We start from the raw sequence: 12,718 nt of genomic DNA, 5'->3' as shown, positions 1-12,718 counted from the left end.
GAGAGGGGCAGAGTGGTGTACTGCTGTGGGGGGAAGGCTCCTCTTTACAGGAAGAGGTTGCCAGGCTGGGTTGGGGTTTTTCAGTACACTGGAAATGAGCAGAGACTTTTTTGAGGAGCAGAAGTTGGATGTGGGATTGAGAAAGCCTGAAGGAGCAGCACGAACCATAGTCTGAGGTAAAAAACATTACAAGTGAAATGGACATAATGGCAATAAGGTGGTTTTCTACGTCTGTTAAAAACAGAGAGGAATGAGAGTCAATGGCACGTGAAGGGAGAACAAGTAAATCTGAGTACTTTTGGCCTCCCTAGTGTGCAATTTTATTTGTTAAGGTTTTCATGAGGGTTAGGGTTGGATGTTTAGTGTGTTAACATAGCAGAGAACAAAGGTCAACAAGGTCTGATAAAACTGACCCTTCTCTTCCAGAGCTGTCTGGAGCATTTGTCTTCAAAAATATGCACTGGAGATGTTTCTGGAGAGGCTGGGTCATGGTAGCAAGGGAAATGACCTGAGCTATGGGGTTTCAGTCTGAAATCTGAAAGACACCAGGGCAAATGAAACAAATTCCTTTAGAAGGGCCTGAACTATAAAGTGATAAAAAATTAACCTGGATTTGTAGAAAATTATGTCAAATCAACTTAACTTCTCTAAGCAGGGTAATTATTTAAGGGCATAAAGGAGAAGCGTGAGATGTTACTATATTGACTATAAGGCTCTTGGCATGTCTGTGCATGACATTAAGTGAAACCTTGGGCCAGATCTAGTCCTTGTCAAAGGAATGTAGTGTTGTAAAAGGAATGAAAAATAACTGTTAGAAAATGAGACAGCTGGAAAGGATCTCAGCTGGTCTGTTCCCATCTAAGACAGCATATCTGTTTTTTTTAAAGGGGGAAAAGCAGTTCTCCAGGAGTCTGTATTGCCTGGCTGTCAAAGTGCAGGGAGTGAAGGCAGTTTCATGTGAGGTTAGACTGAAAATATTGATGAATAGGAGACAACTTGTCAAAAGTAAATAACAGTACAAATAAATGAGGAATACCACACCTGGGAAAAAAGAAGTTACTATTACAAAGTAATAGGATGGTTCAGATAGTGATCTGAGGTTTCATTTAGTCAGTATTTCATAGCTGAAAAAAGCAAACTTAATTCCTCAGTGTAGTAATAAAAGGAGTGGTGGAAGTAATAGTTCTGCACAGTGTTGTTGAGGCTGAGCTGGAGTGTTGCCTTCAGTTCCTGAAGATCCATTTTAACCATTCTTCAGGGAAGTGTTAGAGAATTTCAAGGAGCCTTAAAGAAGAAAAGCTAGTAAAAACTGGAAAGGAGCCAAGCTGTGTGAGAAGGCTTTAGAAGTACTTCAAACCATTTCTTCTTGGAAAAAGAAACTTGGATGTTTGCCCTCCATTTGGGGTGATAATACTGCATTTCAATAGAGAATCTAAGCTTTTCTTTTCCCAGAAGTGTGTTCCCAGCTTGGCTCCAAACTGATTTCCAAGTTAATTTGTTTAATTTTTCATGGAAGCCGCTGTATAGTAGATGATAAATATTTTGCTTGGAAATTGAATCAGATTGGTTTTAATGGATTTTCATTTCAGGAATGTATTAAAACTTGGACTTCAGAACTTCATTTGAATAGAAATGCTAATTAAATTTCCACTAAACCCCCCACCTCAAACACACAGAGTGCTTCCTCCTTTTCAGTGTTAAACCAGGGCTCATTGTGAGGTGATGCCAGAACAGTGAGTTGCTGGAGAAACCTGAGCTTTTAATGGTATTGATTGAGGTCACTTTTGGGAGTGTACTCTTTTCTTCAACATTGCATTTCCAGACAAAAAACTGAGTTGTGGTGATCGTTTTGTTTTATTCCCGGAGCTGCTGCCATAGGGATTTGAAGCATCTCACCCTGCTTGAGGTTGTTTTTCCTCCTCTGAGGGAAAACAGCTCAATGACAACAAGGCTGGCCATGAGGAGGACAGCTGAGCCAACCCAAATCTCTTATTAGCCTTTGGACTGCCACACAAAATACTAGGATGTGGCAGATGGCTATTGCCTGGGTTTAATTTTGATGCTTGAAATTAAAAAGAAGAGCTAAAAAGAAGAGAATTCATACATCACTGCATGCTTACTAGGCTGAATTTCTCAAATATAAATTTAGAATGAAGTCTTTCGCTGCAATTTGCTGCGTTTTAACTGCTTAGCTGCCTGAGGTATAATTAACTATAGTGATATATATCTTTGATTGCGGTCTCTCATCCCCTTTTTGTCATGTGTTCCCCTCACAGAGTGTTTGAAGAGATGGGGGCTACAGAGCAGTGATGATAGGGGAGGCAAAAAAAAAAAAAAAAAGGAGTCAAAAAAAGCAGGCAGGAGTATCCTTGACATTTTTGGCTGGTATACAGGTAGTGACACAAATGTTCGTGTCCTCATGTTTGAAATCATGACCCCATCCTGCACTTCTCCTGTTCCTGGTGTATCTTTGAAAAGTTCTGTCTCTGCCTTTGCTTTTCGTGAGTGATGACATTTGCTTAAAAATTCCCTTTTGGGTCTGCGTCAATTTTTGTCTCTCCTTTTTTTCTTTCCTTTTTTCCTTTCCTTCCATAACAGACCAATGGTTATGAGGAAGACGTGTATGGATCATCCCAGAGTAGAAAATCTAGCAGGGTTAGTAGATGATTTATATTGCTATAAAATTATATTGCTCTATTTAATGGGATTAAAGCTAATTAGCAAATTCTTTCCTGTGGTAAAGCAGGCTTTTCCTGTGTTGCATGTTGTGGGTTTGAAGTTTGTCAGACACGGAGGTGCAGCACTAAGCTGGATGGGAAATAAAAAACGAAAAATCAGGCCATGAGTGGGAAGGGAAGTTTCAGAATTTGGTACAAGTAGAACTTGGAAGGCAGAACTGCTTAACTGGTAAGCTAAACTGGGTAAAAGTTAAAATTGTGGCAAGAAATAGATTGGCAGCACCTGGCATGGAGGATTTCCACATGCTGGACAACAGAATGATTGTTATTCAACTTTGTCAAACATGCTCTTGTCAAAAAAAGGCTTAATTATTAACTCCATTGTGCGTATGAGGGTCACAATGTTCCCTTCTGTTCCAGCACAAGTGTTGTGTCAATTATAGCAGCTCATCGTCCTGCTTTGTTAAATATTGGGGTTTGTGCAAATGATTTAAAGGGACTGCTTGAAGCAGAGCCTGGGGGGCAGGGAGGGAAACTATTTGGGTTCTTTTACTTGCCTTTATTTTAACAAAGCCACACAAAAGCTCAGAGCCTGGTGATCTTTGTGCTATCAATACTTGTAAAGAAATTTAGTGGTATGCAGACTAAAGCTCTGTTTCTGAGGGGAAAATAAACTCCCTTTCAGACTCCATTTAGCCAAGTGTTTGAGCAATACATGCTAAACATGAGATAGAGTTCAGGGGGTTACTTTGTAAGCATGAAGTTAAGCAGATGCTTGGATAAACAGTGAAACGGGACCTTATATTTCATGTCCATTTTAAATTGTTGCTGCCATCTAGTTTTATGCATTTAGCTTGTGTATGTTGATAAGAGACAATGAAATACTGTTGCTTAAACTGTTAACAAAACAGCATGTCCTGTTGTTGGCACTCTTGCTGGACAGTTTGATGAGTTCAAGGAGCTTTATTATGCAGTACTTGTGACAAATTATGTTCTTATTCTTTACTGACATACTCCAGTGCTCCAAGGACTGCAGGGAGAGCAAAAGACCTGCAGGATTGTCCTCCAGGGAAAAGGAGTTGTTTGGCTTCCATTCAAGTAATTTAAAATCATCATGATATTAGGGTTTGCAGTAAGTAGGGAGGTTTAGTCTGTGTAGAGCTTCATTACAACAACATCATTAGTTCCTGGCAGTTTTCATTACTAAAGGTAATTCAGATTAATCATTACTTTAGGAGGCAGAGGAAAGTTCGGGGGTAACTCAGAATAGCTGAAACCCAGTTGATGCCAGTCTGGCTAGCGTTCACCTCTCTCCAAAAAGCCCAAATCTAACCATAAAGATGTCAAAGTGACAGTGAAAAACAAGAGGAAAATTCTTCAGGTCGCCAGGGAAGGGACGAGTGCTGGTAATAGTTGTTTCCAAAATAGGTGTCCAATTCTAAGTTACAGAACAGACTGATCTCCACGTGGACACTGCGTTTGTAGTGCCACAGGTTGATTCCTTAAATGTGATTAATGCCATGAGTTTAGGTAGTCCACATGCAAATTGCAGGCTCTCTATGTGAGAATGAAAGTAATTTCTTAAAGCTTAGTTTAGTTCAGGTTTCCTTTCAGTGAAAGTCTTATTTTACAAACATTGATTCAAGGGTTTTCACCTGTGGGTTGGTTGTTTTTGTGTTGTTTCTTTCTGAGGTTGGACAGTGATTTGCCTTCAGTCTGTGCCTGTGGGTATTGTGTCTTAACCACACATCTGTTTGCTTGTAGTGACAGAAGTCTGATGTCAAGGGCAAACAAGTTATTTTAATTTGCCATAGATCTCCCTCCTTTGTGAATGGACTTAACACCTACACGGATCATAGTGATGAGGCAAAGATGAGTTAGGGCTTGTAAGAAGTTGGCTACTGAAAGCAGAGTATCTCGGTTGCCTAGACCCCCTTGAAAATTACTGGAGAAGTGCAATGTCAGAGAGCAGCTGGAAAAGGAGGGCTCTGGAGTGTAGCAAAGGAGGCGAAGGTGTGAGATCTTCCAGAACAACCGTTCCCACCAGCCTGCACACACCCGTGGGAAAATAAGAAATATAAACAGTGCCTGGGAGGCTTTGAAAATACCTTTGCAACTTCTTGCAGGAGACTGAGTGAGCACCCGAGTCATTTCGGGAGGGTGGGGATGTGAGGAGGCAGCATTTCCTCCCGTCCCTTCGTGCTGCAGCGTGTGCTCACCCCTGAGCACCCCTTCCTGGTGAGCACCCTGACACTTGGCTCCAGGTGCAGCTGGCCCTGGTACAGCACAGAAACTTCCTTAGCACATCTCAGATGTGCTTTTAGGCTGCTCTTTTTTCTGAAAATAAGGAAAATGCAAAGTATACTTCCTGGTATGCCTGTGTTCTCCTGATTCCTGTGGGTCTGTAAAAGGCATAATGTCTTATATGTGCATTTCCAACCTGCATTCAAAAGGCCTTGACTTGCAAATTTAATATTCCTGCATATTAAAAGCAACTGTTTGTAACAGCTTAAGTTTTTCACAACGTCTTGTTGCGTGTTCTATTTAGACACGTAACATATCCACAGGGGCTTCTCCTAAAGCTTTTGGGAAGCCAAAATACTGAGTTGCCAAAATACTGTTATAAATACCCTACTGCTGTCGGCCTCCCTGGCAAGCCCCACGTGCTTGTGTTGAGGTGTTTGCACAGCGTAAGTTCTCACAGATAACACCCAGCAGTGGATGAGCTGACCTGGCATCCTACACTCCATACAGGTGCTGGGGAATGAATGCAGATGTTGTATATCATACTGGACAAACCAGGATTTCAGAGGGTAAGGGTGATTTTTAAAGTCCACTGGAGTTGTAAGTCAGTCACTATTAGTACTTTAAGTGTTTAACTTGGAGTTGAATTAAGATCTCCCTAATTTTGGGGAGACCGAGTAGGTGGACCAAAGTCCCGGGTTGGCTGGAGGCAAGGTAGGAAGCTGCATAAAAGAAGGGGTTTAATTTAAATAAGGTGTTTGATTTAGACAGTCTCACTTCCTACACAAGAGTTTCCACTTCACTCAGCCTTGCTGTATCCGACAGTGGGCTACCCACATTTCCTGCTGGGCACACCCAACAGTTTAGGTCCCCGGCTTTGCTTTCTATCTCCCAGCATCTCACCTTCTCCTGCATCTCTTATGGGTGTAGCTCATAGAGCATAAGCTCCTCATGAACTTGGAAGGAAGCTGACCAACTCTCTGACCAGTGCATTTTTCCAGTGCCTGGAAGGGCACACAGTTCTCACACACCCTCACAGCTTTAATGCAGTTCTCTGGTTTTTTTGGCACCTGTGACCAATTTGACTCCTTGCAATTTGTAATCACCTGATTTACTTTTTGCTTCCCATTTAAAGGAATTGAGAGCTCGGCTTCATGTTACAAAGCCCAGTTCTCAGGGATTGTTTGTTTGTTTGTTGTTAACGCAGGCTTCGTACTACTCTGATCTGGGTCTGCACAACAGCGGCTACGCTTCCACATCTCAACTTTCTTCTCAAAATGGAAATTGGGTCTGTTGCCCTCTGGCTTCATCTGGCCTGGACTTGTCCTGACTTCATTTGGATAATACAACCTCTTGTCCTTAGGAATCAATTTGGACCAATTGTCAAGAGACTCTGTAGCTCTTTTAAGTAAAACTTAAAAAAAAAAACAACAAACCAAAACCGAATCAGACCTTTTAAGATTGGAATGAGTAATGGAAAACTGCTTTAAAAGGAGCACAATTAGTTTTCCTTTGCTGCTCCTCCCTTTCCTACAATTACTTTGTCTGATATTGGCTTCAGTTGGTCTGGAAAAATAAGGGAAATCTTAATTAACTGAAGTTCTCTATTTGAGGCAACTCCTCTGCTCATGATGTCAGTCTAGTGAGCTTAAGACAATCCAGTCTGCATGAAGTGAAATTACAAGGAAGCAATTCCCAGGAGGTTGGATTGTCCCGTGTGTGGGCAGAGCTTGGCCAGCCCCTTGCCAGCAAGCAGTGCTCGAGCAGTGGTCCGGGCCCACAGCCTGTCCTGGCTGGGAGCAGCAGTCAGGAATACCATGATGCAGTGATGGGACACTGCAGATGTGCAGGGAGGGGACTTGCAGCAGGACCTTGCCTGCAGGCCTTGGGCTGGGGACCACTGCTGGAGTTTCCCTTGCACCTAATTCTGCCAGATACAGTGTGTGCTCTGAGTTTAGCTGCTGCATCTCGGGAGTTGTGGTTACTAACAGCGGAACCACTTGTTTCATGCTCTGACTTAAGTATTTGTAATTTTTTCCTGAAGTATTTGGATTTTCTCTGCATTTGTGGATAATAAAATACACAAGAATTGATCCTATATCTGTGCGAAACACTTAAAATGTGTATCCTAACACTTCTGTGTAGCTTTTTCTCTGGCTTTGGTTGAAGTGGGGAGAAACACCCTTTCTGGCTCCTATACACAAATGTGTGTGAGACAATAGCAACTTGACAACCTAAAATTGAATTACACTGTTTTGCTTTTGCATGCTGCCGTGTCCTCCCTTCCTGTAGGAAGTGAACGTGTCTACTTGGTATTCTTAGTCTTTGGGAGCTGAGAGCTAATGCTTTTATGGTGCAGATGACTAATATTCTCTATACTGGGTTGCCTTCTGTTGTAGTGTAATGATCCTAATTTCTCACTAAGATAGTTAATTCTGCTGTAGGCGCCTTTTTTTTTTTGTTTCAATTTTCTCTGCGAAAAAAAGTTTTGTGCTTGTCTTCCTCAGCCCTCCCTGCTGTACAGCGATGCCCTGCCAGCCAGAAGTTACAGGGTTTGTTGTACTAATCCTTTAAACACAAGTTCTGAAGCCACTCACCTCCAGCCATGCACATGTTGTCTCTTACCCGTCTGTGGTTCCTGTTGGGTCCATTTACCTCATTCTGTGATGTCCGATCCATCCGATTGCATGTGTGCAATGCCATTTGTACAGGCCTGGATTTGCTGATCATTCCTTTAATTCCTGTTGGATCTGTGGGGTTGTGATGCTGTCACGGGTATCTGTCTGTCTGGAGACGGTTGTCTTAGTTTCCATGTATGAGCAGGACAGAGGCAACATCAATTCTTTCTGGTTGTTTAACAACTAAAAAAAAAATCTGTTTACAAATTTTTTTAGACAAATAGCACCATTTTTGTTTAAAATGAGCTTCTCAGAACTGTTTCTCAAAGCTTAGCGTTTCTACTCCCCTTGTGTTTCCTGAGCCATGTATCTCTGTGCTAAACTGGAGCCAATCTTAAAATACACATTTTCTTCCTCTTTTATTAGTTTACTGAACTGGCTAGTGAGTGAAGCTCATCAGGTGTGAGTTTTTCCTCTTATTGCCAGCACCAGAAATAAAGGTTTAACAGATTGAAACAATTTAAGAATTGATGTAGCCGTTTTGTTGACAGGCAGTAACACTGTTGAATTGAATTGAGTGTTGACTTTAACACCTGGGAGAAGGGTTAGAAGTGCACGATGTGTGATGGACTCGGGGTGTGTGTCAGACTCTGCACGTGCCTCATGGTGTTTCCCAGGTTAGACCTTCCCTTGCATGTTGCTTGTGGTTGCACACAAGGAGATGTCCCGGTCCTCTCACATCCTGCTCATTCCCTCACGTCCTCCGCGCTGCACCGTGTGAGTTTGGAATTCTGCAGCCTGAAACGTGACCTGCCACTCCTGCGCTGACTCTGTGTTTTAATTGTAGGCGTCTGTGTACGAGGAGAGCGTTTACAGCGGGAGCCGTCGGTATAGTGCCCCTAGTTCTCGTGCTGTAAGATGTTTTCTGCATTTCCCTGCTGTGTGTCTCTGTCCTCCCTTTATCTGTATGTACCAGGACTCAGCCTTTTCTGGGCTGAGGAGCATTTAAGATGAACTGTGTGAGATCCAGAGCTTGCTGCTGCGAGCGTCATAAGTGGGAGCACCGTTTCCATGAGATTCCATGAAATAAAAAGTGGGTGATTTATCTGCAGAGAGGGGAATTTGGCCGTGCTTCGCACTTGGTTTGCAGATAAAACACCTTGGAAAGGTGGTACATGAAGTCCTGTCCCTCGCTGAGACTTAATTCTTCTTTGGAAAACTGAGAAAAATGCAAGTCTAAAAAATAATTAACAAAAAAAGTTAAAAATCAGTTCCACATTAGCAATCCTATGCTAGCGTGAAGCAAAGGATTTTTGTGAACAAATGGCTTGCTTGAGTTTGTTTCTTGGATTTATATTCAAACATATTTTATATTCATATACATGCTAACTCATGACAAAGCTTCCAAATTACATGTTCCTGAGAGCGGAGAGCTCTGTCATTGATGGGGAGCAACAATATGGGGAATAACAGTATAAGTTGTTTCCTTTCAAGAAACAGAAACTGCAGGACTTGGTTTACAGATTAGAAGGCAGAAAATGCATTCACCTCTTCTCAAAGAGGGCCTTTGTGTCATGGTGGGCATTCGGGCCAGGTGGTACGGCTGCTGCTGTTGTGCCCATCTGGAAAAAAAGTAAAAGCCAGTCTTCTTTTGATTCTTAACTCCTGCCCTGGGGGCTCATTGATTATAAAAAAGACCCCAACCAACCAAAAAGACCCCAGCAAACAAAAATCCACCATCTAAGACCATAAGAGTAAAAAGACTCAGGACAAAATATTGATTTTAATTTAACATTAAACATTACATTTTTATTAGCCTGGAGGAGGAAACACTTTCCAGAATGCTTACTGAGCACTTGTTAAAGGGCTGTGCCATCCTCTTGCAGTCTCATTGTTTCATTAGTTGTGCTGTGCATATTCCTACTGATGTTAAGCTTCAAATTGCTTTTTGTTTCACAATTCTGCCTTGATTTCCTTTGTCTGCCTCGGAAAATTCATTGATACCGACCTGTTTGGAGTGTTGTGGCAGCAGCCTGCAGTTCAGTGAGTTTGCCACTGAGGCTGAGCTGGTTGTAGCCCTGTGTTTTTATGGGATGTTGTCTTATGTTTGGGATTAGTCCCTCGGAGGTCCAGATGATGCACTGCTGCTCTGGAGAAAAATCATTTACAGCGGGCTCTCGGCCCAGGAACTGTTTACAAGTCTTTCACCCACTGTCAGTAGCTTGAACAGGGAACGCTCAATAAAACTCTGGTGCTCATTCCCCTTCCTCCATCCCAATCCTACCCTGTGCCACAGGTCTTTGGAAGCCTGTGTGTAACCCAGCTTTTCCAGCTCCTGTTGAATGGTTGCCTGTAGTAATGAGAGGGTTGAAGTAGGAGGGGTTTGCTTCCAAGGGAATGACCTTGTCACAATTGCCAGGTTATCTGTGGTTATTTTGATGTCTCTGAACCTTGCAGCACTTTTAACACTGAGAGGGAGTGCCATTTGGGTAGCTGTTCCCAAAGAATGTTTTGGGATGGTCGGGTGAACGCAGGGGGTGAGGCTGAACCCAGCCCTGTTTGGTCTCAGCCAGCTGAACAAGTGCACTTGCTTCCATAGCCTGCCCTGCAATGCACAGAATAAATAGGCCCTGGAAACATTAATGTTGGACTCATCAGTAATTAATACTTCTTCCCTGTCACGTGTTTCAAATTTATTCTAAACCCTTCTTAGGTTAAACATAAACCACTGGTGATGGCCAAGGCTTCGTGCTCGAACTGCTTAATCAGAAAAGAGAATATAAATTTTTACTTCAGTACTTTATGTCTTTAATTTAGGAATTAGTGTGACTGACAGTAATTGTAAACAGTGTGCATATTCTCACCTCTGAAATGAAGCTCAGATGCACGAAGCCAATGTCACATCATGTGAGACGTAAAATCCTAGCAGGGTTTGAGTTGGAAGGGACCTTAAAGATCATCCTATTCCACCCCCCTGCTATGGGCAGGGACACCTTCTACAAGATCAGGTTGCTCCAAGCCCCGTCCAGCCTGGCCTTGAACACTTCCAGGGATGGGGCAACCACAGCTTCTCTGGGCAACCTGTGCCAGGGCCTCCCTCTGAGTGTATCCGAGGACATGGCTTGGCCACGTTCTGCCCTGCCTGAGGGCTTGCTAAGGGCTGTGTACCTTGCACGTAGTGCTTTGTGGTTGTAGTTTAGCTGGGGTTATTTCCAGCTTACTCTCTTACCACTTATTAGTGCTGTAAGTTTAATTTCCAGTCAATGCTGTGCTGCTTTGTTAGTGTGACTAATGGTGCTGAAATAGCCCTCCAGTAGCTTGGTGAAGGCCTGGTTCTCTCTGCAGCTGAGAAGTCCAGAGATTCCTGTAGTGGTCAGGTAACATAATAAAAGAAACCTTAAGAAAAGACAGAGTATATGCATCTTAAAAGTATTATAATTCCTTAGATTTCTCCATTTTTGTATCTGAGGAAAAGTCTTAATCATCTATAAAATGAACTCATTATTTCCAGAATAAGTTTTAGTTTTATTTCCCTGACACTTTAATTTCCCTTCTCTACTTCCATTGCATTATAACCTCTGGAAATAAAACAATATCGACACATTCTTTGTGCTTGTCAGCAACAAGCCAGCCCTGTGTGTTCTGCATCACTGCTTAGATGTTTGCTTTTAAGAAGGCCTAAGACTTTCTTTGGCAGGAGATGAAGACTGCAGATGCTGGAAAAGCAGGAGAGACACTCAGTCTCTGAGATGGTCTCAGTTTTTGCTTTAATCCCAGATGGATGAATGTTTCTTGCTTTGACCTGTGGACCATGGATTCATTTTATACGTGCACAATGTTGGAAACATGGGAAAAAGATTTACCAAAGAACCTCAGAGCTCTTGGAAAGTAGGATGGAGCCTTTTGTATAGAAACTGAGGGATGTTTACTTGTGACTGGTACCTTAAGAGATATAAATAAATCATTAGTATTCTGTCATTCAAATAATCAAAACTACCTGATCCGTCAATGGACTTACTACTTGCCTTAAATTTTAAATTAACACTTGAGGTGTCTGCTCTCTTTCACTGCTATTCCTTTGTCCAGCTGCATGAAACTGTTTTCATAACTAACTTCAGATGTAATGCTCTACATCCCCTCTTGCTTCTCTTCTCAGTTCTAATGCCTTTCTCTTTTCTCTGCTTGCTGTTCCTGGTTTACCTGCGGCAGCCTTCCGAGTACAGCTGCTACCTTGGTTCGGGATCTCGGGCATCCTCAAGAGCCAGCTCTGCTCGGGCCAGTCCAGTGGTGAGCTCCTCTATTTATCTTTGTCCCTGAACTTTTCATTCCTCTGTTCTTCAAGGTCTGTTTTGTACTAAGGGGTCACTGTCCCTCATGAGACAGTTTCTTACGGTATTAATTGGACCTTCTGGGCAATGCTTAAGACAAAGAAGGGGTGAACCAGATGAGACGTTACAGAACCAAAGTAATTTCGCTGCAGATGCACGTTTTTACAACAGAAAGTACAATTTGGACTCGTGTGACAGCACTAAATTTATTTTAAGTTGGGCATGAAGCACACTGGCAAGGGTATTACAAAAAAGACTGGTGCTAGTACTGCATCTCCTTTGGGGATTAAAATCAGGAAACTCTAAATCTTACTGCAGCATTTACGCAGTTTAGTTTCTCTACATCGAGCAGTTATTTTGGTGTTGTGTTGCTGCAAAGCTGCAGGGTGCTCCAGAGGTTGAATTTGGACATGTTGATGGGTCTGTAGAGTACCAGGCACTGAAGACCCTTTAGCATGGTGAAGTGCTAGAAGGATAACATGTACCCAGCATGAATTCCTAAATTGTGGCTGAGCAGGGCTCAAATACTAAAGGCTTGTCCAGCATCTGCTGTTCATAGATACGAAGTAACTGTCTTCTGATTTTTTTAGTGGCATGCTGTGCTTTCTCTTTGTGGTTGTTTCCATTTTGCTGTTTACAGCTCTGAGTATCTTCCCTGATTAATTCCCGAGCACGGGCTGATAGTGTGGTGACAGTAGCAGAGTGCAGCAGGATGTCTCTTAGAAGAAACGTGCAGCTTACGGTCAACTAGTCTGTAACAACATTAATTTTCCATAGAGGGTTTTGAAGTGTTGCACTGAGTTTCAATAAACTGGCTTTGCTTCACGGAAACCTTCCTTCTAGTCAAGTG

The 12,718-nt window shown here is 42.5% G+C and overlaps 1 protein-coding gene across 9 annotated transcripts in view; it reads left to right on the top strand.

Annotated features, from left to right (window-relative positions):
* LRRFIP1 (LRR binding FLII interacting protein 1) overlaps positions 1–12,718 on the top strand; it is a 112,398-nt gene that overhangs the window by 66,618 nt on the left and 33,062 nt on the right. For 2 of the 9 annotated variants that reach the window (XM_027678072.1, XM_027678064.1), the window contains exons 9-12: positions 2,599–2,655; positions 6,130–6,210; positions 8,388–8,453; positions 11,750–11,827. The exons of 4 other annotated variants lie outside the window; for them this stretch is intronic. In XM_027678072.1, coding sequence (XP_027533873.1) covers positions 2,599–2,655; positions 6,130–6,210; positions 8,388–8,453; positions 11,750–11,827 — 282 coding nt within the window. The remainder of the gene's footprint in view (positions 1–2,598; positions 2,656–6,129; positions 6,211–8,387; positions 8,454–11,749; positions 11,828–12,718) is intronic. 3 more of the 9 variants (XM_027678066.1, XM_027678068.1, XM_027678067.1) reach the window with 3 other exon arrangements.

This window comes from Neopelma chrysocephalum, unplaced genomic scaffold, assembly GCF_003984885.1.
Source record: "Neopelma chrysocephalum unplaced genomic scaffold, ASM398488v2 Primary Assembly neopelma1_44, whole genome shotgun sequence".
Classification (NCBI taxonomy): Eukaryota; Metazoa; Chordata; class Aves; order Passeriformes; family Pipridae; genus Neopelma; species Neopelma chrysocephalum.
The sequence above is the reverse complement of the archived record's forward strand: the minus strand, read 5'-3'. Positions and strand labels throughout refer to the sequence as shown.